Raw genomic sequence first — 26,552 nt, 5'->3', positions numbered from 1 at the left:
TGGTGATCAGAAGTAAAACTATAAACACGTGTCATCGTCCAAATACTTGAGACCTGACTGTATGCGCACCCAGAAGCATTCATCCTCCACCAAGACCAAAACGATGTCTCGCGCTTTATAGAATTTCACCTGATGGCTTTTGCATAAGCCTGCTGTGAAACGGTCAGTGTGCCGTGTCTAAAACACTGAAAAACATCAGTTTGGTCACATTATTCTTGCAGGAAAAGCGGCAGGTAATGACCCAGAATCTTTTTTTTTTCTTTCTTTTAAATGTAGAAAGAAAAGAAGCTGAGCTGTAGCATAAGTGCTTGCAGCAAGCATTTCTCAGCCAGGCTGTTTATTAATAGCCATGGTTTCTTTATTCATGAGGAGGCTTCGAGTTCAGACTGATGATGTCAGCGTAGGGAACGAATCGAGCCTCTAACTCACTGATTAACAAACAGCTTTGTTATTTTTTTTGTTTGGTTGTTTTTTAAAAAACAAAAACCCAGCTTGTTTAAAGCAGGGATTGATTTCTCTGTTTGGGGACTTTTACGTGTTTCTTTTTGTCCTCCTAACACGGCTAATGGATCGACCCGCTCGCTGCGCAACAAAAGGTTACAGAAGTTTTTCATTAAATGCAGACGAGTAGGGCCTGAGCAGGCCATATGTTCAGTGTGAATTCACTGAACAGTGAACAGTGAATTCACATCAGGCTTCAGAGAGCGAGAGAATAACATCAGCCCTACTTGAGCCGCATTTAAAAAACAATGGAGAAGCACGGGGACCGGTGCAGTGTGGAGGGTGTTATATAATTATTTTTACTTATGTTTAAAAAACAAAACAAAAAAAAAACATGCACACTCACATCACATACCCAGAAAAATCTAGGTTTGAAAACATCACGAACTATGAGACTGTAGGCATCACCTATGCGCATATTTAGTGCAGCAGATAACTGAAACAGTCTTTCTAAAAGTGGATACGAGCGCCAACGTTTGCACATTTGTTACTCCCAGTAACTGTTAGATCTCTCTAAATTTCACAATTTTCATTTTTTTTTAATCTTAAGAAACGGCAGTTTTCTTTCAGGTTTTGATTTTGACTACATGTAAGTCACATTTATTATCTAAAAATATGTTTGTTATGCCGGGTAACTCATGCAACTAACCAAAACTACACGATGAAGTTTAAGGTTAGTCTGCTGTTCCTACCCTCTCCTACTTTAGGCCAAGGTAAATACATTGGAGTTTATAAAGCACTTCACTCTTCACCTAGCACCAGTGTTAGATGTGACGTGTTCCAGAGTAACATATTAGTGTAATCACATTACATTTTTTGGTAACACGGTAATGTAATGTCCTACTGAGATGGCTCACGGAGCACGAGGGCAACCTGCATCCAAGACAGAAACAACAGCGTTGAACTCTCCCATGGAGGACACTTTTGCCCAGTCTCCTTCTTACTGTTGATAAATTATTATTATTATTATTATTTTACATTATTTTTTTTGGCACCCGAATCATGAACTCTGACTTTAACTGAGGCAACTGAGGCTGTGTTGTCCACCAAGGGCCCAAGTAAACTAATATCTGAAGATTGGCGAGATGCATCCATTTTTAATCCTACAATTTCACCTGTCTGTGTATTTTTCACAGACAAAACACAAAAAAATCCATTTGGGTTCACTGAGGCTGCTCATCCTGGAGTATTGTATTTAAAATTATTTATAATTCAGAGGATGTTACACTGATGCACACTTATATCCCGAATACTCAGATTATACTCAGATCTCATTAAGAGAGCTATTAATTATTTACATTATGAGCACAGAAGTCCAATCCTCATAGTAGTTGCATGAATGGATTTATATCCTCACAACAAGGAGACACACACACACACTAATGTGTAGCAACACATTCGGGGGAATAGACTAGGCCATTGATTGGCTCTCTTACTGTTGCTATGGCAGTTTAAGCTGCTCTTCTATTGGTCAGGCTTCGGACCAGGACCCGTGTCGGCTGTCTGTCAGCATCCCACCGTTGTCATAGCGACACACAGGAAGCAGGGTGGGAGGAGGAGAACGGTGTGGTTGTTGTTGTTTTTGTTGAATCCCGCAAAAGCAGAAGAATTCCTCTGTCTGTGGTCTGTTGTGCCTTTTGTTTCTTCCATTTCCTAGAGGAGGATCACATTTAATGATGCACATTAAAAAAAAAAAAGAAACATTTTCTTTATCTGTTTCCACACACACACACACACACACACACACACACACACACACACACACACACACACACACACACACAGGCTGCAGGGTCACTGGGCAATGACCCCCTAATCCTCTGCCAAAAGATTATTATTAATATGACATGCTTGGATGAATAGGGGATAAAATAAAATCATAGGGAGTGTGTGTGCGTGAGCGTGTATGAGTGCCTGAAATCCTTTTTTTCCCCCCTTTTTTTGTGGGACTGTACTGCACATTTATTCATCATCTTCTTCCTTGCAACTGCTTCATTACGGTTCTATTAAAATGCAAATGCCCATCTGGAATCCCCCCCAAAAAAACAAAAATAAAACAGCATTCGCTTTTAGCAAGGCTGAACTTGTTTATTTAGCCATCTATCATTCATTAACCTGAAAACATACTGTCATTATTATGCCTGCTATAAAATTAAGGGTTTAATGCTGTCATGAGGCAGTGCTACTCAGTTTGCTGGCCTTAGACTGTGCTTTGAAAATTGATACGATATTTTCATATTAGTGAGTAATGAGAGAGAAAAGACGGTCAGCCTGGGGGGCAGATATGGCCTCCTCTCCCACATGAAGAGCTCTGAGAGTTTATGAGATTTTGGCTTTAGGTTTTGATGCTTGGACTGGATGTAAAATTGATGATGCGGTTGCCCTGATAATTTCGTATGAAGGTATAAGGACTTGAGAATGATAGGAAAGAAGTCTGAATATATTGATAGTATGAAGGTTAAAGTTTGCATGGCTTCATTAAATGTAGGGGAGACCGGGGATAGTTGTAACATTTTTGACATTTGTGTCTGTAAATTGAAGCTCTTTTAAGGTAGTGGATTCAAAATGTAATGCAAAGTATTTACATGTCTCTGCTATTAAATAGTGCAGCTATTTTCTCTGCAGCACAATTACCCATTGCATGGTATGGCCTCAAACACAAAGAGTGAAATGTCACAATTAACCCCATAGTCTGGGTTAGTTGTAACATATCCTGGGGTGAAATGTAACACAATGAAATAAGGGTACTAACAAAATATTAACATGTAATCTTTGTTTATTCAACACATGAATGCACTTACATCCATTTATGTAGCTTTGTGTGTGTGTGTGTGTGTGTGTGTGTGTCAGAATGCAGAAATCTAGCTTTTGAACATATTCCAACCCCCCAAAAAAGACAAATTATGGAATTTTCTGCAACTGAATATTTCATTAATTTTGGTTGGTCTTCCTTGAGTTTGGCCTCATTGGCTCAGTGGGCATTATAACCTACAACTCTTGCACCAATTTTGAACATAACAATGAAGCTGAAAAAATGTAGTTGTTCACCAGCATCGCAATTCCATTACTTTTTATCATGGCTTACCTTGGTGTGGTTTGCAAAGTGCTTCAGAAAGATGAGGAAATCTGTTTCTTGCACCCATCCTGATTTATTTCCACTACCAGTATTTCCTACTGGTCCATCTCTGACACAGAGGTCTGCATAATGTATGTGTGGGAACACAAACAGTGGAGGAATTGTGTTGCCAATGGCATTAACCGCATATACAAATGTGACCAGTGAACCTCTCTTTGCTGATGTCATTGCCTCAACTTGTTTAATATAAGTTAAAGTAATAGTGTGGTAAGTTGTAACATCTGCGTTATTGTTACAACTAACCCAGACTGTTGCTGTTACAACTGACCCAGACTCCTATAGCCATGAACTCGCTAACATTACAGCCAACGGCTAAAACATTAGCACTAAAGACCTACACAGAATATATCCCCATAGACATACAAATAACATAATTTAAGTTTGATGAGTTTAACTGCAAAGCAAATAACGCTATTAGAAATTGAAATAAAGTAGAAAAACTTACTTTTTGGCATACAAATGACTTTTTTTGGTGTTAAATTGTCTGTTTTTGACAAAATGTGCTGATTTTTCACATTTGATTGCAGAACTGAATTGGGCATGCACAGGATGAGTCACATCATTTTAAACTTAGCCCTGATTGGAGAAATTGGAAGTGTTACAACTGATCCACGTTACAACTATCCCCGGTCTCCCCTACTAAAGTTATTGTGCATAAAAAAATCAGGTGACTATAAGGTGGTCAGGTGGGAACAGTTCTCATGTTTTGCTTTTTGTCCTTTTCTGCCTCCTAATTTACAGCTTTTTGCTGTGAGCTGCTCGGTGAGAGAGCGTTGTGGACTGTGTTTGTCCAGCCTTTCCATTCCTTTTCTTTTATCATTTTTTTTTTTAAACACCTTCCCTGCGGGAAAGTGAGTAGGACAGCATGTTTACCTGCTCAGCGTTTGAAGGCAGAATCACTTAAAGCACTGCAATGTGATGGACTAGGAGGAGTTCTGGTTGTTGGTTTTTATGTATGTGTTCCTATAAATTGGAGTGGAGTTCGGAATAGTGAGAACACCAAAGCAGAAGCAGGAAGTCAAACCGGATTCTTAAAGAAAAATTTGCAGTTTATTTGAGGCCGAAGAAGAATGAAAAACAGAAGGCAACTCAGAGGAAACTGACTAGGGCTATGTCCACACGTACACGGGTATTTTTGAAAACGAAGATTTTCCGTTTTCGTTTAGAAAAAAAAATCCCGTCCACACATAAAAGCCAAAAACGAAGGAAAACGCTGCTAGGAACATGCCAAAGCAGCAGGTGGCGCTATATTACTACCTGTGTAGAAATGTTGGCCAATCAGAAGTCAATAAGTCTGGGTGGGAAAGCGTAAACAAAGATGGCGCATAGAAGCAGAACTGAGTCACATGTGTGGAGGGACAGTAACTGTGTGTGTATATGTAAGCATTTAAACACTGCAGAGAGTAAAATTAACAGTATTTTGTCTAAGTTCGCCATTGTAGAAATTCATTTCACCGAAACAGTAACGTGGCGCACAGTGTGACGTCAAAAAATGCGCACACCTTTGACACTGCGTTTTCTCCGTTTACCTCGTCCACGCGTAAACGCAAAAACTGAGTTTTTGAAAATATTCACCCTGGCAGGAGTTTTTAAAAATCTCATTTTTCAGTGATCGAAAACGCCGTTTACGTGTGGACGAAAAGCGCAAACGCATAGAAAAACCTGCATTTTCAAAAATACCCGGGTACGTGTGGACGTAGCCTAGAATTAAACTGGGAAAACTAAGATACTGAACACATGCAATTGTGAACATGGGGAAAATAGAATTGATATTACAGGTGAAGCGAAACTGAACACACTGAACCGATGAGATGAGAGACTGTCAAAATAAAACAGGAAACACACTCAGACGCAGACTAAGACACATGGGCTTGACACTGGGACCTGGGGAGAAACTGGGGTGATAGCAAGCGACACAGAGAGGACGAGAGACGTCACGGGCTGGTGAGAACACACATGGATGCACATGACAGACAGGGGAGCCAAGGATGAGACACAAGGAGGAAAACATGGAAACAACTAACACACGGCTAAGACAAGACACAGAGGGAAGGGGAGCAAGACACACAGAGGGAAAGCAAATGCAGACATAACTGGGGAAACCTTAAACTCAACAACATTAGAAGAACCAAATCTCAAACATAAAACATCTTAATAAAGCAAAGAGTAAAAAATCCCAAAGTGAACTATTGTTATAGTTTAAACCCTAAATATGTGGCATCTCAGGGCTTTAAATGCATATAAAAAACATGAAAACATAAAGCGAAACACTCAAGATAGCTACACGCGGTAAACTTTTATGATGTGGGAATGGTGGACTGCATCTGATGCAATAGGATAGGCTACTTTGAAACCTACCGCCTCTCAAAGGCATTTTTTCCAAGCTGTGTTTTTGACAGAGCAGAACATTTAACCGAATTTACTTGATTTAAATGTATTATTTATTTAGTAAATTAATTCTCAATAATTTAGCATTAAAAAGCATGGAAAAATAGATATTGCCATAAAAAATTTATGGAGGATATTTGCGGTTTCTGCAAATTTGCGAGCGTTTCTACAAACAAGAACAATCCACAAGAGACTGAGGCAGTGAACTTTGAACCGCGACTTCACGGGGGTATACTGTAGTATATAATTAATAATTGTAGGTGACACTATATAATTAGGCTAAGGGTATAATTTTCTTGTAATTCAATAGAATTCAACTTTATTTTAAAATCACAATGTAATTGTATTTACATACAAATATTGTGTAGGTGACTCGCACTAAATTATGATGATAACAAATCCAGTTTTATTTGACAAGAAACGAAGAAATAATTATACTGTAAATATATTAAAGTACTGTGTAATTAACCCCAAAAGTTGATTCTGTTCATTTGGACGTAACGTTTTCAGTGGGAGAAACGTTTCATCACTCATCCAAGTGACTTCTTCAGTCTCAGCTGACTGCAGGTTTCTCCGACCTCAGAAACAGTACATTTGCACAATAACTAAACCTTGCCCACTGAATGAACAATGGGCTGTGAGGTCAGTTCCTTGATCATTAATATGCAAATTGTCATGACCATTGATCAACAACCTGTGTAATTAAATTTAGGTATTGCACAACTTCTTGTATTTTACAAGAATGGGAACATAAATTATAATGTGAGTACTTTGAAGTAACTTGTTCAGTTTCATGGTAATTTCCCCATCTTGCATTGTAAATACGTTGTACTTTTTGTACTTGTTAACTTTATTCTAATCCAAGCACTGCAGCAAAAACTTTTAGGACAAGAGTTAATTTCCTTAAATGTGAAAGTGCTTCCACGTTATGCAGAAAAGTTCTGACACTTTACAAAATTACTTTGCCGTTCGAGGAGAGAGATCAAAGGTCAAATGCAGAGCAACAGGAGCCAGAGATAATAATGTTTTAGTACTTGGCTCCAGTCTTGAGCACTTTGTCAAACATGCCAAAGCAGTTTTCACTTCCAGTTATGTTTTTTATTTTTTTATTTTTTTATCAACCCCTTCATAACCTCAGGGAGGTAATTAATCAAATCCTGAGGGAGGAAAGTGAATGACGCAAGTGGGGGAAGGCTGGGAAAAGGAGTGGCACCCAAACCAGGTGATCGAGAGGGAGCGGACGGGAGCTAGAGGTACTGAAGGCGAGAAGGGAAACAAAGCAGGCAAGAGGAAAAGGAGAGGAGAGCTCATGAATAGGAGAGTAAAGTTCCCCAGACAGGAGTTACATAAGCACCTCTGACCCAGAAACCTTCCACAACCGGACTGAACTTGCCCTGAGATGGAGAGGACGAAAACAGCCGGAGGAGAGAGGAGGCGTGGGAAGGAGGTGAAAGAGGAGGGGATTTGTTTAACGGATGTGTACATCCTTTTACAGCAGCTGTATGTGTATTGTGAATTAAATAGTTTGTGACTTGTGCATAGGTGCATGCTTTTAGATTAGCAACACTACTATGAAGCATTTTATTAGCGTGAGAGTTATATTGACTAAAACACATGAATGAAAGGTTAGACGGGACGTGGAGGGAGCAGGCAAGGACAGACAGAGATTTGAATAATGGAGGCAGCAGGAAATGAGGTGAAAGACGAGGTGAGAGTGATTTAGAAGGAAGTCGAGGCTGGTGGTTGCTGACAGGTGTGCACAGTCAGACGCAGAGGAAAACAATAAAGAACAAACGAGGACGGGCGCGAAGAAGGACAAAGGCAAGGCGAATTTATTTACCTGAGCTTCAAACAGAGGCCTGCACTGGAATGCAGACGAGGAAAGTAAACAAAGCAGTGGCTGGTGAAGCCTTTGGGAAGATTGATCACTTAATGAAACGCAATGAATCACTGCATTGTTACAGATAAACAAATATAAACCGATAATGTATGAGGATGCTTATAGAGGTTGTACAGGCAGAGCTGAGGTCGCTTGAATGGATAAGAATGCTTAGATCCAGCCTGCTTGCAGCACATGTATATTGTATCAGCTCAGTCAATTCAAGTAGTTTGGGCAGAAAACATCAGTAGTTCTGGGTTTGGACTCCCTTTTATCTTCAGAGATTCTCTAATTCTTCATCGGATGGATTCAACAAGGTGCTGGAACCATTGCTCAGAGATTTTGCTCCATGTTGAAATGATGGCATCATATAGTTGGTGCTCATTCAAGATGATAATCTCCCTCTCCCCCACATCCTAAAATCCTGTCTTGGACTGAGATCTAGTGACCGTGGAGGCCATTTGAGTTTGAGATGATCTGAGCTGGAAGCTGATTAGCTATTTAAATACGTCTGCCCGGTGAAGAAGCTGGTGAGTGTTTATATCACACAGCTTTTTTTTTTTTTTTTTAAATTCTTGCCATGCCAGTGAACCAGTTTCTTTAAACAGCTACTAGAAATTGCAAGAGAAGTAGGTTAATGACAAATTTGTCAAACACAAGCTCACAGCGTTACTTGCTCAACTGAAGGGATCTCCTGTCCTGTTCTTTGCTTACATTTTTGTCTGTCTTAGAGACTGTGGTGCCTCTGAAGAGTGCTGCATGAATAAATAAATATAGCTTGTTCAGTTAAGTTGGCAGCCTGCTACAGCAGATTGTAAAAGGCTGTCGTAAAAGGAAACAGAACAAACATCAAATGGATTGAAGTCAAGTAAGGATACTCAAAATTCCAGGTAACAAAACGCGTAAACCAACAGATGAAAGATTTGGGTCATGCAGAATTAGCGGCCATCAACACAGAGCACAGAGTTGTAGACATTCGGGTGAACAATGTGGGTTTTGAACACCTATTAGAAATGGAACTTATATGTCAGACTGGGAAATCACGCTGTTAAAAATAGGACTATTTGAGACTGACTCGCTGGAAAACAACCATTAAAAAAACGTGTTGGCTAAGTTTCACAGCATATTGTGCATCTTCATACCCTCTTGGGTTTGTATTACTGTTTTCAATAATGCATTTATGCATCATATCAGTTTTAAAACCTTTAAGGGTGGTTTCACAGCTAGTGCAGACCTCCATTTGGTGGGCTCTACAGTGCTTAACTTCAACTCTTATATTGTTGCCTTATCCCTTTTCTTCTTCTCTATCCGCAGGTAAAACCATGGACCTGGACAGTGCTCCATAACCTCGCTTGCCCCTCACCTCCCTCCTGATCACCTTTTCTCCTCCTCAATTTGTCCTCCTTCCCCTTCCTTTTCTCTACTACCTGTTCACGATGACAACCACACTGGAGACGATGCTGGCACAGCCTGACCTGGAGCTGGGCCCTGATCGGATGGACGGCTGCGAGGCCGCTCGTGGGCATTACAAAGTGGTTCCCTCCGTTGTCTGCTCGATGTGTTGTCTCTTTGGCATCATTTACTGTTTCTTTGGTGAGTTGAACAGGTGATGTTAATGCAGCAGCAGCAGTTGTTCTTTGTTCTATTTAAGACCTGTTGTTGAGGTCATGTGTTTCTGGCTCTTTTTTTTTCAGGATATCGCTGCTTCAAGGCGGTTATGTTCCTTACGGGCCTGATGTTCGGCTCCGTCGTTATCTTTATGCTCTGCTACAAGGAGCGCGTGCTGGACACCCAGCTGAGCGTGGAGGCCTCAGTGGGCATTGGCCTGGGCATCGGGACGCTCTGCGGCCTGGTCACCATGCTGGTTCGGAGCGTGGGCCTCTTCATGGTGGGCCTGCTGCTTGGCCTGCTGGTGGCCGTGGCTACCCTGGTCGGCATGGAGGAGCTTTCTGACAGCCCGCCGCGCTCTGTCTGGGTGCCCCTGGGCGTGCTGCTTGGCCTGGGCATGCTGTTTGCTGTGCTCACCCTGCAGTGGCAGCGTCTGTTTACAACGCTGTCTACAGCGGTGTTCGGGGCAGCCGTCATCACGGTGGCTTTGGACTACTTCGTGGAGCTCTTTGCCCTTGTGCTCTACATGTATGAACGGATTAAAGCAGAGTCTGGAAAGCCTGTGTGCTGGATGACATGGGTGGTCCTCGGAGTGTGGCCTGCCCTCACCCTGCTGGGTGTCGTGGTCCAGTGGAAGGTGACCGCTGAAGGATACTCCCATACCAAGGGTGAGGAAAGCTGGTTCCAGTGTATATTTGTGGTGCTTGGCTCTGGTTTGCTGCTGACTGTAGCAGTTCACCATTTTTCTTCCTAGAAGACATACCTGTAGGAATGAGTCTAAAGGAGAGCAGGGGGTTCATTCCAGTATATTTATTTAAAAGATTTATATACTAATTATTTAGCACATATAGATTTATAAAGCAAAATATAAATCTTACCTTTAAATTATGATATAATCTTATAGATTATGGTGGCAATAAATACAATAATGTATCTTTTGTTGTGGGTTTGCAATGTATATTATACATTATATATATATATATATATATATATATATATATATATATATATATATATATATATATATATATATATATATATATATATATTATTAGGGGTGCAACGATACACAAAATTCACGGTTCGGTTCGATACTTTGGTGTCACGGTTCGATATTTTTTCGATACAAAATAAAATGTTCATGCCTTTTTAATTTGTCATTTATTAAAATTATAAATATATATTTTAACTCAAAAGTACAGTTTTTAAATTTAACCCTAACCCTTGTGCGTGTTTTTTATTTTGACAGCGAATGCGCACCTGCGGACCACTTATGTGCAGCCCTGGTTATTTAGCTCGTCATATTGCAGCCACAGAAATTCTTTTGTCCATGAAACCATAAAGCTGCACTTTCTTTTTGCCTTATAGTCTGATTTGTCATAACTTCTCCGTTTTGTGGTAAGCTTTTCTTTGGCTGTCACTTCTTCACCCCGACCTGTCTTATTTGGCTCAGCAGAACTGAAATGCTTTTACACGCACTCACATAAGCTCAGCGATTCTCTGCACGATCAACCTCTCATATGTTTAAGCTGCGGGAGATTTCACTTGTCATGTTTGCATAGTAAGCTAACGATTAATAAGACGATGTCAGAGGAATTGGTGCACAAATTATCATCACTCACAGATCAGTGCTGTCGCTCTCTATACACAGTTCGCACGATTGCAAAGTGAAAGCAAAAAAACAAGCGCAAATTCAAACGCGACTTCAATATGTCACATATTGACAGCGGCTCACCGATGCCAATGACATAATTACCCAGCTACATTTCTGAAAGAATGCAAAAGCATTGACATATATTTTTCCTTCCTACAATAGCCCGACGGGCAGGGAAGAGATAGATTTTGGTAGCCCGACTGAAAAAATCGCTAGCTCCGGGACGTCGGGCTAGCGATATTGCAAGCCCTGTATCTGATTGAGGAATCACTCATCTTTGGAAAAGAGAGTTTATTACAGAGAAATGGCTCTTTCCAAAATAAAAGCTATACTATCCGCTTCTTCTGGGCTATATTCTCAGCAGCATAAGGAGAATCATGTGCTAACAGCTGTCTAAATGACTCGGCTAAAGTTAGTAGCATGCTTGTTGTTTTTGTCTTTGCACTAGGATGATGTCGGCGTAAATGTGCAGTCATATTCGTTGTGTTCCCACTAGTGCTTTCAGGTTAATCTCGTTGAAATGACCTTAACGCCACAACACGGCAAATCTCCGTTAACGAGCTACCGCCGATCGCCCCGTGCATGGGGCTAGACGGCCAACACGTTAACGAGCTAACTGCGCTAACACACTAGTTCCCACCCATGTAATTGAGCATTGCACGGCACATCCAACATACTGTTTTACTTTAGTCCATGACTCGCTTACCTTCAGGGTCATACGTCACATGAAAACCAAAATAATTCCAAACACCACATCTGAATGAGGGTGGGGGAGGTGCCCTGCGCTCTTCCTTCTGACGATGCTGTCTGTGTTGAGCGCTCAGTGGATCTGCGCTCGACAGTGCAGCCTAGGCGGAGTAGTCGAACGCAGATTCACTGAGCGCTCAACACAGACAGCATCGTCAGAAGGAAAGTTGATAAAATAAATTACAAATGTTGTATTGTTCGATACATATGCGTACCGAACCGAAAGTACTGTATCGAACGGTTCAATATCAATACGAATATCGTTGCACCCCTAATATATATATATATATACACACGGGATTATAAGGGGCACTGTCGATTTTCAGAAAAATCAAAGGATTGATTTTAAGTGTGCCGTATTTTTTTCCAAACAACACAGTAATAACGACGGCCTGCTAGCATGCTCTAACAAAAATAGTGCTTTGTTGTGTATCTGACGGATGAAAGCTAAACCAGTTCCACACCACTGAAGTTGCAGCATTTTTACAAACCAGTTCTGGTTCATCCGTTTCATTCAACGATCCACTTTCGCTCTTCTCATTCGCTGCCATGCTTTTTCCGCCATGTGTGTATGAAAACAAAGGCACTGTGCATGCGCGTTTTACCCATATTCTATCGCCATATTTCATTTTCTTGTCGTTGCCCAACATTATACCGGTATTACGGTGAACGGTATGATATGGCCCAGCCCTACCACCCATCTTGAGGAGTTTGCCCCCTCACATATACTAATGTGCTACAAACAGGACTTTAATATCACCAACCATTCCCATGTTATTACGGTGTATTCATATAAATGGCCCACCCTGTACATTAGATAAAGCTAACTCTAAAATGTGAGAATTATCTCACACCAAAACAAATGATTTAATGTTCATTTATTACATCTGAAGTCTAAACTAAATGTGTTTGGGGCATGTAAAATATAGAATTTAATTAGCTAAACCAACAATAAGTTATTTCGAGGTCCATGACAGCTATGCCAGAGTTTGGGATTTCCCCACCTGTCAAATTTTACTTTAACCCTGGCCAAGTATTACTGACCAATCAAGTTTAAGCAGGCTTTGCTTGTTTGCTTGTAAAAACTCTCTTATTAAGAGGGAAAAAGGAAAACGCATGCTGAAATTTAAACATCAATGATCTGAGGATGGTTACACTTTTTCTTAGCTTTTTAAAATTGATAAACCAAGACAGGTGAACACAACAGGAAGTCTTAACCTGGATATCCGCTGGTTACACACAAAATATTAGAGCAGCTCTGGAGCTTTTCTGCAGTGATTTGGTTCTAAATGCAGCATTTACAAATACAATAAAAGCCTGATTTTTGTTTCTCTTTAATGGAACTCCTGTATCAGCTTGTAATGTCCTGACTAGACTTCAGCAGTTTTCAGCAGAAGTATATGTTATATTCACTTCTGACAAAATGCATTAATTTAAAAAAAATTATTTGAGGGTTGAATATTTTTAAGTTGTCGTACATCTAAGTGAGAATCTCTTCAAAACTCAAATCTGATCTGATCTGAGTTCCTCAAGAGCACCCGTAAAGGTCCCCTAAGTTTTTAATAAGATGAACCTAATTTTCACATAGAAAAGTATATAGAATATAGATAGATATCAACATTGCCTCTGTTTTTAGCTTTGAAAAACAAAAAATCATCTTTCCTTATTAGCCTCCCTTTGTTCTCCTCAGTAATCATCAGCCGCCAGCAGCGGAGGATGCAGGTGATGCGCATTCGCCAGCGGGATGACCGCTACCGCAACAAGAAGAAGAAGAAGCAGCAACATGGCTCCTCTTCACACCATCAACACCAATCCAAACAACTGCACACGGAGCCCGCCTACCGCCGCAAACCCAACCCTATCCGCCGCTACGATACCGACGTCCTCTCTCCTGTGAGGACCAGTAATCATACTGTTGAATGAAAATTTTTGGCCTTGAAACAAATAGCACAGTTATTTAAAGGAAATAGTCTGTCACTGAATTCTAGAAAAAAATAGAAATCAGTGTGAAACCTTATATAACTATACTCAAGGTCATTATACAATAATAAGATGTAGACAAGACTGTCCTAATTCATATATACTAAATGCTTATCAATATCCTAAAAACAAGACTGATCAAGTACCATTGTCAGATATCTACCATTTAATTAAGTTACTTTATAGCTAGCTGGCGAACTGTCCCCTTGTGAGCTGTCACTGAAAAACGTAAACATCAGTTGTATATATATTTTTTTGTTGGTCCATTACATGATTTACTGATGGCTAAAATTTATTCTGTTTTAAAATATACACAAGTGTCATGTATTACCTAGTGAACCAATATAGCAAGCTAGCAAACTAGAATTTCCACTCGGCTCACCCTTTGCTGAAAAGAAAGTCTCTTTGAATTCTGAGGCTTTACATATCATGATAATAATAATCTGATCCAGTATCTGAACAAACCAAAAGATTTCTGTATTATGTCCGTTAGACAGACTAAAGTGAAGATTTTTGGCCATAATGCACAGCACCATCAGTGCAAACAACTCATACCAATAGTGAAGCAGGGAGATGATTTTGATTGTTTTTCAGCCAAGGACCCTGAAACCAGGCATTGTGTAGAATAAATAGGTAACAGTAGGTTATGTGACCACAGTCAAACATTGTTTTAACCAGATGATCAAATTTCCAACACATTTCAATAGCTTAGAGACAACCAATTGGGCAAGTAGTGATTTTGAAGTTATCCTGCCATTTGCTAAGACTGGCAATAAAAAGAAGGAACCAGACTAACTTTATAAACTTTTTGTTCTTTCTAGAGCTACATCCAGAGTTTTAGAGATCGGCAGGTACAGGCACAGCCCTTTCCAGGCCGGCTAGTCGGGGGCTCCCATGCCGTAGTGGAGATGGGCTATGACTGTGGATCCACAACGCCACTCACTGGAGCAGCAGGACCTTCGCTACGGGTCTAACCACTCCAGAACCTCCCAGATGCCTGAACATACCACTTACCCAGAGAGATGTACGTCTCTATAATCACACCTGTGCTAGAACAAACCATTACACACCTAAGAGGATGGAAAAAATATGTAGGGCTGGATTTACCTGAAATGCAAACACATTTGACTGTTTCCCTAAATAAATTTTGGATTATAAACCTCTTGCTGGAGCCACCAGTGTGGTGCCGAGGTTAGCTGACCTCTTTTCATCGTCCAAACGCACAAATGCATGCATGTACTTAACATCACAAAAACCGCAGCTACAATTTTAAAGATTGATGTGGAAGCCCAAAACAACCTGCTGGACTCATCCCCAACCTGTCTGCCACCATCTCAACTCAAACCAGGGATTGGAGCTTCAGTGCAAACCCTCCTCAGGTTCTAACAAAAATAATGAAGATTCGTTGTTAATAGTTTCTACCACTGATGTTACAGAAGCAAGTGGAAGTCGAATTAAAGGTCCAGTCAACATTGTCTTTAAGGGGAGGTAATGACCCTTCACAGCAAACTGAGATACTCTATTTGCTCTCTGTGCCATCCGGACTACATACATCCTCTTTGAAATGAGGAAAGATTTCGTAACTGTCACATTTAAAGAGGGGAAAACCCTTTGCCACCCTTGGTGCTGGACGACACACTACTTCAAGCGGCCAACTGCTCTGAAGGCCAGGGAATCTGTTTAAACGGGTGCCTTGCCCCTCCTTGGACTGTAAAGTTTAGCATCAGGAGAGCGGTTACTGGCAGATATCCCACCAGTGGCTTCTTCTTGCATTAAAAGTGGAAAAAAAAAATTTCAGTGAGGGGTGGTAGCCAGGGAGCTACAAAAAGCAGGGTTAAAAGACTTTTTAGAGGTGAGCTTGTTGTTTTCACAGATGTGTGGATAAATGTGGTTTTATTTACACTGGCACCTCAGAAGATCTGATTTTGCGGATTCTCAGTGCTGGAAAATATAAATCTTGCTCATTTTGTGTCCTGAACTTATTCTCTAAGAGATCAGTTTCACGTGTAAAACAGATTTCTTTTTCACTCTACCATTTACCTTTGTGTAGAACTTGGCAGAGGATGGTCAATGACAGAATAGCTGAATTTTTTTGTTTGTTATGCCATAAAAGTGAACATAAATTAAATTTCATTTGTTAGACAACTCATTTACCATAATTGAAACAGGATCAAGAAAACTAATGTTATCAGATAAAATAATCATTTATTTTCATTTAATAGCTGTATGATAATGGAGGTAACATAACTGAAGAGTGGCAGAAATTAATGCCAATGTTACATTTTTAGTTTCTTAAATATGAATAATTTAAAAAGAATTTGTTTATTCCAGTTCTCACATAGCTGTAGTCATTATTTACTGATACAATAGTGTTAAGAAAGTAAAAGCTCGATTACAAATAACGACACTAATAAAAACATGGCGGGAATTATCATTGATGTTAGCATGATAGGCTAACTAATGTCAACTTTTTAAGTAAAAACTAGTTAGCCTGCTTTACTATGGAAGGAAATTAGCCTAGCTTGCTAGCATTGACTTTTTGATTCAAATAACAGTTTATCTGCCCTGTAACCAACTTTTGAAAAGAGAGCAGATAAAGATTTAATAAGTAAATTTGAGGGTTTTTTGTTTTCTAATGTTCCTTTAACATTTACATAATATTTCAGGGTTATTATAGCTGTTTGTTTGTTTTTTTTATTTAACCTAATTTAACCTGAGCTGATTGAGAGATTGTGTTTCAGGTATTGGTTATTGTCCAGTATAATAAATTAAAAGGTTTTCTCAGTGATGGTTTAGGTATCTGTCAAACGAAATCTCAGAAATGTGCCTGTTTGCACCGTAGACAGACCCAGCTGAGGTGCTAGTGTAAACAAAGCTCACAGGTCTGAGTGACAAAATGGACTAATGGCCATAGAAACTTGTATTTAGAGCAACTCTTTCCATCATGTGCATTGACCTTCTTTATTTGGGAAAACATAACATTTTTGTCACCAGTGAAAATGTGAATACTTTGTTATTGTTGCCGCCTTTTTAAAGGAAAAGCAGACACGTGAGTGCGGAGGGGGGGTGTTTCTATTTCTCACCTGACATGCATGATCTCACCCCTCCGTCCACCCAATCCTGTGTGGCACTGAACACCCTGCACCCTTTCATGTACATCGATGTGAAATTTGTACATAAAAAAAACACAACACTTACTACCTTTTTTGGGTGGAAGTGGGATTTTTTCTCCCTTTTTTTTACCATTTGATTGTTATATTTAAACACTTTCTTTTCTTAAAAGTCACATTTAGTGGTTTCTTTCGAGTGGGATGTATTTATTTGTTTTATTTAATTATTTTCTGTAAGGAGAGTGCAATCATCACTGTAGGCCAGTAACTCCATGCTTTTATTAAACTGAATTATGACTATGATCATTAAAGCATGTGTTCCAATGGGCCTGTGTACAATAAAATGTAAAATGATTGGTCTTTTAAAGCAATGCCATGTAGGCATGAAACATAGTCTATTGTTGGCTCCCTCATTTCTTTCTTTCTGCCCTTTTCCTTAACATCTCTCATATCGCTCTTCTGATCTTTAACTTCATCTCCAGACACCTTTTATTCTTCTCCTCCTCCTCATCTGTACATTTTAGTGCCGATACGCATACACATACAATTTAGCTCATCCTTTATATACTATACTATTTGCACTATTACTGTGGTAAATGCTTATGGAAAATGGTGTGTTCGACCTTTTAAATTTAAATTGAGGAGAAAGATCTGTTTCTCTACGCTGACCAAGAGGGCGAACATCTGTTGTAAGGAGCTTCCTGTAATCAGAGGTTGTGCATCAAACTATTGTCTTTGTCATCAACCTCCATCATGCAATCCTCCTCTGTTTTTGTCATATTAACATGTGTAAAGGTGGCCTATAATTGGTGCCTCAGGAATGTCTTTTGGCCGCTATACAACTGTATTAATGTACGTACATCTGAACACTTAGGGGGCATCCAGAAGGAAGTGGTTTGTCAACTTGTCAACTAGGGACTATAACAGCTACCTTGGTTGGAATAACTGCTGGTGACACAAAATAACCAGGTCCTGACTCACCAATAAGAAAAATAGATACAGTTGATCGACATATGACTGGGTGGCAAATACGTTAAAGGGTTACCTAGGCAACTGGAGCCTAAGATATGAGTGAATTGCTCACTGTGTGGATGCTCCTTTACAGACTGTTGAGCAGCCTGAACGGGCACACTCAGTACATCTGTGATCAGGGTCGTGAACTTTCCTTTGGTTTCAGAGCTGGTGGTTTGCTATGGGCAGAATTTTGTGCCATAGTTTGCTTTTAGCAGAAACATGTCTGATCTTTCCTTTTGTTAATGTTTATTTAAGAGAATTTCACCCAATCTCTGAGGGTCTTTTTCTTTTTGTACGAGAAACTCGCCGTTTGCCATGGAAAAATATGTATTTTGTGTATGGTTGCGGCAAGTTTCACTGCTACTTGGTAAGCAGGTAAGTATTTGGGTACAAGTGGGTGACTTCCACACAAATTCTGGGCAGCTGTAGAAATCTGCTAGCCATCAAAGCAGTGCTAGGAATGTTTTTGGTGCATAGTAATTTTGTGACCAATTTCATCTTGTGCCAGTTGCTGTGAAATCAGTTGCTAAAGCCAGTCACCTGGTCAGTGACCACTTGCTAGGAAAATTCCAACTGGTATTCCAAGACCATTTGGTAATTTGTTGGGGCAAGTTCCTGGCAGTTAGTTAGTAGTATAAAATGGTAACAGACCAGCACTTCTGATTGCACTGAAGTCCTCCTGATTGCTTGGATTGCTAGCAGGTTGCCAGGCGTTTGTGTGGAAGACTGTAACCTGTCTGCAAACACTTCAGGTTTCACTACAGAGTGAAAACTACAGAGCGAGTGTCTGCAGACAAGTCACAATGATCCATGCAAACGAGAGCTGACCGCAGCAGTCTGCTAGTAATCAAAGCAATTACATGGAATTGTTGGTGTAGCATTTTCTTCATGACCAGTTTAGCCCAATTCCAGCCAGCAACTATCAGCAACCACTTGTCAACCAGTCAGGGAATACAACATTTTCCAGTGTGAATGCTCATGGAGATTTAGGCGAACAAATTATTTGAAACATTTTATTTTAATTGGAAAAAACACCAATTTAATCTTCATATAAGCTTTTAATCCAACAACCAAACAAATGTGTGTGCTCATACATACATAGGTGAGTCTGCGTGTGAGATTGTATGTCTCTGTATGTCTGACATTGAATCAGAAGTGGATGCTACATTTCTGTCATTTGATTCTCGAAGGACCTTTGCATGCTGATACTTTACATGAGGTTATCATGAAGTCCTCTCCGAGCTCTTGACACACACACGCACATATACGCTATCATTCACATTAACAATAAACAGCTATTGCTTTTCCACACACAGCACATATGTTTGACCCTTAACTGACCCCTGACCCCCTAACTGCTGCTCAGATCAGATTTTGGGGTCATCACTGTCACTCTCATCGACTTCTTCACTGACAGAGTGACCCAAACTGTCCTATCCCATAAAATGTTCTTCTATCAATCAATTAAAAGTTAACACAAGTTCATGTTAGTGCATGGTTGGCCTACTGAAAAAATCCCACCACTCAATGATCAAATAAGTTTAGAAGCACAGCTTTACAATTATACCACCAAGAAAAGACAGATTAGTGTTTTGTTTTGTTTTTTAAATTATTCTTCTTCTCTCCTGCCAGTTGTCATATTTTCTGCTGTTATATTGATGACTGGATTTACTCTGATTCGTCCTGTAGGAGAAAAACATTAGAAAGATTAAACCGACTATATCAGATTTTTATCAGATGGCTTCTCTGTCTGAATGCTTGTTAGCTATCTGAAAGCGAGTAAAGGCTCTGCCCTAAACACATAGAAACTACAACAGCACTGACAGAAAGATTAAAGTAGTTTTTATATTTATCCAGAAAAAAATAGAAATTTTATCTTGTAACAAAACTTTAAAGCTGCTGGTGTAGCGTGTTCCCAATGGTCGCTACGTGTGGATCACAAGGCATCACAGAGGCGAGTGAAGTTGTAATTTTAAAGGCTGACAACTGAGGTCAGAGGTCAAACTACCATCTACCTCTAAAGGTGACAGAAATCAGGTAAAGGGCTGGGGGCATTCTGCCACTTATTTTGGCAACATTTTCAAAAATAAGAAAAAAGGGCTGCTTCTGAAAGAAATTTGCTGTTTCATTTTGCCACTGGGGGCCATCAAAAATCACTAAAAAAAAAGTGGTCCAAGCTTAAACTTAAAGACTTCAATTTCTGAGCCTTTAGAAAAATGAGTGAATTGTGAGAAACACTGAAGTGACTAAAACTGAATCATCATTAATATCAAAATATTTTGAACAGGTTGAGATAATCTTGAAAATTGTCACACAGATGATAAATATGGGCCAATGGGGTGGAAGGATCGATCGGCTGTATCTGGTCATGCATACACAATTTTTGCCATTTGCTCATAATTTTTATTTTCAAATCCAGCTCCACAGACTAGCTTTACCTAATTCACGGATCAAAATAATCCTTTTTTATCTTGTTTGGGAACTTTTGCTGCCCATCAGTTCATACTCTGTTTGATACTATAGTCACAATAAAATAAAATAAAAACAGTGGCTATAGAGCAAAATTATTGTTAGCATGTGCAATGAACTTGTAATCTTGTGGGCTTTGAATTGGTTGCTTTAAAGATGGGGAGCAGGTGTGCAACCACTCACTGTCGGTTAGATCAACTAACATAAAAGGGCAGTAAGACTGAGTCAGTCTGTAATTTGACCAGGTTAAGGTAATAATTACCTACAATCTGTTTTTGTCTGCAAACACAGATGTTCACATTAACTATTTAGATTTAGAGTCAATTCACAATATCACAGATTTCAAACAGAAACACAGAAAATAATGTTAATAGTTGCTGTTGGACAGTGATTTAACTGCAAAATGACAAAGTTGCTCGCTCTGCAGCCTTGCTTTTATGTAGGAATATAACCCGTATACAACCAGCTGAGTTGAGTCCTCTTTTGTGTTCATCAGTGTGGACTGATTCAGACTGATATCAGCATGTTGCAGTCTTGTCTGAGAGTGCAGTCAGAGGCTGGCTGCAGGTTTTTGGAGACAGGTTGCCTGGTTGCTATAACTACTTGCAATCAGTAGCTGAATGCAAAAAGCACTTTTCAACATAATCACCAGACAACTACTTATTTTTCATAGTCTGGTGTCACTGAGCCATGAAAAAAGCTGCTTTAATTCTTCCTCTTCTTATAATTCACTTTGAAACGAAGACCTAAGAACTGTACCATTTGTTTGATGATGAATTTCTTTTCCTACATTTTCTAAAACAAAACGACCTGTCAGGATTCTTAAGAAAGAAAATTTCAAAACATAAACAACACACACACACACACACACACACACACACACACACACACACACACACACACACACACACACACACACACACACACACACACGCACGAAACTTCACAAAGAAATAAAAACATGAATAGATAAAATTAATAGTATTTTACCCCATTGTCACTGGAACCACTGTCCGGATTTGAGTCTGCAATGGAATCGGAGTGTTTAACTTTGCATGCACCCTAGCACCATCTAGTGGTAGCTGCAAACAGTACTTGTGAGCCAGTTGTAAACAGGGTGAATACAGGATGGAGGGTGGAGGTGAATACAAGATGGAACGTCATTTCTGCTCAACAATGCAACAGTCCTTTCAATCACTGCTATAAACACCACCGCTTCCTTCATGTTCTTGTTATTTTCAGTTACATCAGTAGTTCCCAAACTTTGTTTTCAGAATCAGAAAGTCTTTATTTATCCCCAAGGGCCAACTAACATACAACAGAGCACCATGATGTTGAAGATACGGACAGGGCATAAACAGGCAGTAAGAGTGAGATAATAAATACACTGAATATACAGTATATACACAGTTTTAAAATTAAAGTCACTGAAAGGTGAGTAAATAACTGTAAGCGAGTAAAGTGCCAGCAGTATAAAAAGAGTGTAGAGTAGTTTATGTTTATGGGTGTGGGAAATGGTCTTATCGGCTGGAGTTAAAGAGCTAGCCCCTCTTTGTTTTAAAAGAACCCCCCCCCCCCCAACCAAACTCCATTGCAGTTTATTTCACACTTCAAACCTTTTGTATTACAGGTTGCAATGAAATAAACTACTACCTCTTCACAGAGGAGCACTTTTGCAAATATGTGATGTCTTGATAAATTAAGCAGATACTTGAAGTTTATACAGCTACATTTTCGTCTGATGTGATGGCAATTAGATATGTATGTTAATGATTGGCGGATTCCCATGATGTATTGACTATTCTTCTTCAGTCACCTTTCTCACTCACTATGCGTTAATAGACCTCTCTGCACTGAATCATACTTGTTATTAAGCAGACAGTACAGAGTTTGAGAGTTTCACAATTATCTGATCGTATGCTCAGTCAGCCCTTCTTAATGTTTTATTTTGGTATGTTTATGCTTATCTCCAGATGGACTTGATTTTTGATGGACAAAAATCTATATTTAAACAGTAAGTTATGTGTATTTGACTCAGTGTGAATACAGTGTGATTTCACACAAATTGAGGTTTGTATGCTGGTTAAAGAGTCTTCACACCTTTGTTCTTACCTTCATCTGAATCCACATTTTTCCCTGTATTAATCCTGTGAAGACAAAAAGAAAAACGTTGAAAAATAATTTAATAAATAATATAATAATGTGATGGTAAAATGGTAAATGGCCTGTATTTGTATAGCGCTTTTCTAGTCCCTAAGGACCCCAAAGCGCTTTACACATCCAGTCATCCACCCATTCACACACACATTCACACACTGGTGATGGCAAGCTACATTGTAGCCACAGCTCTATCTATCCATAGATATAAAATCTTTAACCAGAATGATTGGATTTCATCCAGGTAAATGATTAAAAGCAACAACTTTAATGGTAGGTACTCCAGCCATGATTACAGCACTTGAATTTAACAACAATTATAAGATGAAGCAATGTAGCAGATAATAAAATCTGTCAACTTATTGAATACAATTGAAAACATCACCTTTCTTTCATTTTTTCCAGCAACTTTGCGTAATGTTCAATATCAGCCTCCAGGTCCGTGCTGTTGTTGAGTCTTTGCTCATATCCTTTTAGGTTGTTCATCAGTTTCGTCATATTCTCTTTCATTCTCCCGAACTCTGACTCTATATTCTGCATCTGTTTTATCATGCCAGGTTCAAAGGTTAATGTTTTTATTTATATAAAAAACAGTTCAATTCAGGCTCTTGGGTAGCAGAATTTATCTTTACCACAGCAGTTAATAATGATAACATATCTCCAACCTTTGACTGGTGTTTTTCAAGACTGATCCTCTTAACACGCTCCCTGATCTTTTCCAGTGTTTCCATCAGGTCTGAATTGTTATTATCGGTCTCAGTCTGGTTCTGACTCTGCAGCTCATTGATCTTCTACAGGAGAAGAGGAGACAGGTGAAGATAAACAGAGGCTTAGAGTTAGGATTTATCTATATGAGCTGTTGTCTGTACACATCACATTAATTGATTAACCTCTGTTAACATTGTTAACAGCTGGTAACAACTAAATGCATCAGAACCATTACTGAAACCATACTTAGAACAAATTTTAATCACTGTGTCAGGTTCTTTAAAATGATATTTCTAAGTGCGCTAAATTACAAAAATACATAAATTTGCCATCTTAATATCCAGCCTTAGAGTAGAATAAACCCTCTCATGGTTCTCTTTGGCAGCTCTTGATGAAGGCTAGAACAAATCTACCTACAATTCATAGATGTGATGGGTTTAATACACTTAATAATAGCTAATGTTCTGTTCTGTCCTAGTAAGCCATGGGAGTGAACCAGCACAGTGCTGTAACTGAGAACTTCAGTCTTTTATCTGTGAAGAGATTGTATAAAAACACACATCATCCTGAATATAGCATAAAAAATAAGAAGAAAAGGAGGAGTGAACCTCTTCATAGATCTCCTTCAAGAACTGAATCTCCTGCTCCAGCAGTCCAGTGCGTTTCTTCTGAAACTCACAGTCCAGCTCAGCTTTAACCTTCTCCTGCAAAATTAAAAGCATTTATTTTAATGAAATATCATTACATCATGCAGTCTAACATTATAATAGTTTAAAAAAAGCATACATATTTTAAACAACTCTCCATTTTGCTAATTTGCTAATTCCGACAACTGGACCAAATTACAGGCCAAACAAATGAAGTCCATAGGATGGCTTTGAAAAATGTGGCATTAAATTACAAACAAAGAGGGTATGAATTTTGAGCTTTGTCCTGTTTTTTGGCTGTTTACAGCCTTTTTGCTGACAAAGACATCACCCATAGTTTGCCATACAACACCAAAGTAATTAAAGGATTAAACAGAACCAAAGATCAGCTTTATATTATTTATCAATTTTTTTTCTTTTTCAGTTTTAGTATTCCATCAAACAACAGAAAACTATAGATGAACCAATTAATATTTAAAAAAAATGTTTGAGTGGGTCCATCCCTGCTAATAACAATAAAAAGATAAAATTATTGGAGATTAAAAATTACCTTTATAATCCTATCTAACTGGTCTTCTGCAATTTCTCTTCTTTTTTTCTCAGCTTCCAACCTGGACGCCAGTAAGATACACAGATGAGTTTTAGACAGAAAACCTTTGATGAGCAACTGGTTTCATTCAAGCCAGTGTACTCTTAGTGCTGGTTCTGGATAAATGGGAAGGGTTGCATAAGGAAGGGCACTGGCACAAAATATTTGTGAAATCAAACAGCAAGAATGTGATTTTTGTATTGAACTGCTGATCTGGCCTCCAGTGTGCCAACAGAGTGCCAGTGGAAACTATTCTGCTCTTGGCCAAAGACAAAAGAAGAGGAGAGGTGGAAGGCATGTTAGGAGAGAGAGATATATCACGAGACAGAACTCAGGAAATAATTTGCGGTTTTAGTTATTTAAGTCAAAAACAGTTCTACATTTACTATTTTACATGTGAGTGTTAAGTAAGAATAGGCCTATACTAGTTAATCTCCAGCAAGATGTTGACTGTTTATGGATCCAAAACAGGTTTTGAATTTATCAGTGAAAAAATAACAGTATACATAATAATAATCACATTATCAATATAAAGACTCACAAATGCCCCCTTTTGCCCCTTCCCACCTCAATGTTAAGGTTTTCTGCTCCCTGATTATTTCCTCGTTGTCTTCTTCATGCGCCATGCTCAACAGCTCCTTCATCTTCTCCTCAACTATGCCATGGATGGACTCATTGTGCTCCTGATAATTCACCTGATTATTGACCTTCTTGATGTAGGTGGCAAAGAGGCTATTCAGTAACTGCAGCTCTTTCTTCTCCATCGCCATGTTTGCAGAAGAGCACTCAGTGACTTTGTGGGAAGCAAAGCCTGGGCAGTAAGAGGATGCAGTGTGTGCTGAAGAACTCTAGGAGGAAATGCTGGAGCTCACAGAAAGCCTGGTGAGAGCTGCAACTGAAGCAGAACCTGCTTGTCGATCTATTTGTAGGTACCTCCCCCTTCGCTTTTTACCCCCTCCTCCCTGAGAAATGTCCTTCCTGATCCTCCCTCTCTCTTTCTTCCTCCTTTAGCTTATCATTTTAAATTCTTTAACATTTTTTCTTTGTGTCATCTTTTTACATCACCTTTCAATTCTCTCTTCCTCTTCTAGTATTTTCTTCAACTTCCCTTTTCACCCTATTTCTACCCCTTCCTTTTTCTCCCTCTGTTACACTCCCCCATTCTCCAGTTATTGTGCTCTTTTTCTTAACTACCTAAGAGGGTTAATTTTCTTGCAACTACTATTTTTTTGGATTATAGTTGGATACTGGAGGAAAACAAGACAAATTGTGGACCAAATAAGGCAAAACAACAATAAGCGTGTTCACAAGAAGTGCACAGAGACACTAATCACACAGGTACACCATTAGTTGTAACTAACAACAAGCATTGTAGCCTTTCGTGATATGTGCTTCAAAATATAAGTCCATCAATGCAAACATTTATTGTCAATTGATAAAAACACAAAAAATATATTTTTGGTGATTTTGGGTAGTTGGTTCCACATTGAAAATAAAATAAAAGTGAACTGCATGTATAAAATTTATGCTAAAGGGAGGGAAGGAAGGGTATGCAAGAGTCAGTAAGCAGTGACTTGGGAGTGGGACCAAGTTAGCAAATCTCCTAAGTTAAGGATCCTAAGTTAGGGTTAGGGTTAGGGTGTGTCTCCTAAGTTAAGGAGTTAAGGATCTGGAAGCAAAGCTGAACAATGGCTTAGAGTAAACCTTCACACTGAGGTTTCACTACCTCGCTACCAGTAATGGATGACTTGCCCTCTCGTTTCCACATTCTGCTTCGTCTACAGGAACCATACCAGAGGGATTGACGAGCTCTTTGAAATATTCCTTATAGTTGTATCCTCAGTTGAAGTCATCCCCACGCTTCCAGGTTAACAACAGTCTTGTTCCATGGCCTCACTGAACTCCTCCCACACCTTGGGCCTATCTCAGCTACCATAGGGCAAGAGGCGAGATAAACCCTGGACA

General features: G+C 39.4%; 2 protein-coding genes across 3 annotated transcripts in view; one reads left to right on the top strand and one right to left on the bottom strand.

Moving 5' to 3' along the window:
- tmem198ab (transmembrane protein 198ab) overlaps positions 1-17,396 on the top strand; it is a 40,564-nt gene extending 23,168 nt beyond the window's left edge. For both annotated transcript variants that reach the window (XM_026158305.2, XM_080297705.1), the window contains 4 exons: positions 9,219-9,497; positions 9,599-10,180; positions 13,604-13,806; positions 14,715-17,396. In XM_026158305.2, the coding sequence (XP_026014090.1) occupies positions 9,341-9,497; positions 9,599-10,180; positions 13,604-13,806; positions 14,715-14,867 (1,095 nt within the window). In that variant the 5' untranslated portion in view covers positions 9,219-9,340 and the 3' untranslated portion in view covers positions 14,868-17,396. The remainder of the gene's footprint in view (positions 1-9,218; positions 9,498-9,598; positions 10,181-13,603; positions 13,807-14,714) is intronic.
- A 1,620-nt stretch (positions 17,397-19,016) lies between these two features.
- LOC113015929 (uncharacterized) lies at positions 19,017-25,503 on the bottom strand. Its single transcript, XM_026158308.2, has 8 exons — positions 25,155-25,503; positions 24,549-24,609; positions 23,960-24,055; positions 23,309-23,434; positions 23,029-23,183; positions 22,599-22,633; positions 21,477-21,511; positions 19,017-19,700 (listed from the first exon to the last, which is right to left on the bottom strand). The coding sequence occupies exons 1-8, from the start codon at positions 25,355-25,357 to the stop codon at positions 19,686-19,688; spliced, it is 726 nt and encodes a 241-aa protein (XP_026014093.2). The 5' UTR covers positions 25,358-25,503; the 3' UTR covers positions 19,017-19,685.
- Positions 25,504-26,552: the final 1,049 nt, after the last annotated feature.

The sequence above is a fragment of the Astatotilapia calliptera genome, chromosome 23, assembly GCF_964374335.1.
Source record: "Astatotilapia calliptera chromosome 23, fAstCal68.1, whole genome shotgun sequence".
Lineage (NCBI taxonomy): Eukaryota > Metazoa > Chordata > Actinopteri > Cichliformes > Cichlidae > Astatotilapia > Astatotilapia calliptera.
The sequence above is the reverse complement of the archived record's forward strand: the minus strand, read 5'-3'. Positions and strand labels throughout refer to the sequence as shown.

Excerpts from the sequence above, each read along its gene's own strand:
- LOC113015929 (XM_026158308.2), bottom strand. The coding sequence starts at position 25,357 with ATGGCGATGGAGAAGAAAGAGCTGCAGTTACTGAATAGCCTCTTTGCC. Across the intron at positions 24,610-25,154 it reads CAGAAAACCTTAACATTGAG|GTTGGAAGCTGAGAAAAAAA; the intron begins GTGGGAAGGGGC and ends ACTGGCGTCCAG. Across the intron at positions 24,056-24,548 it reads AGTTAGATAGGATTATAAAG|GAGAAGGTTAAAGCTGAGCT; the intron begins GTAATTTTTAAT and ends TTAATTTTGCAG.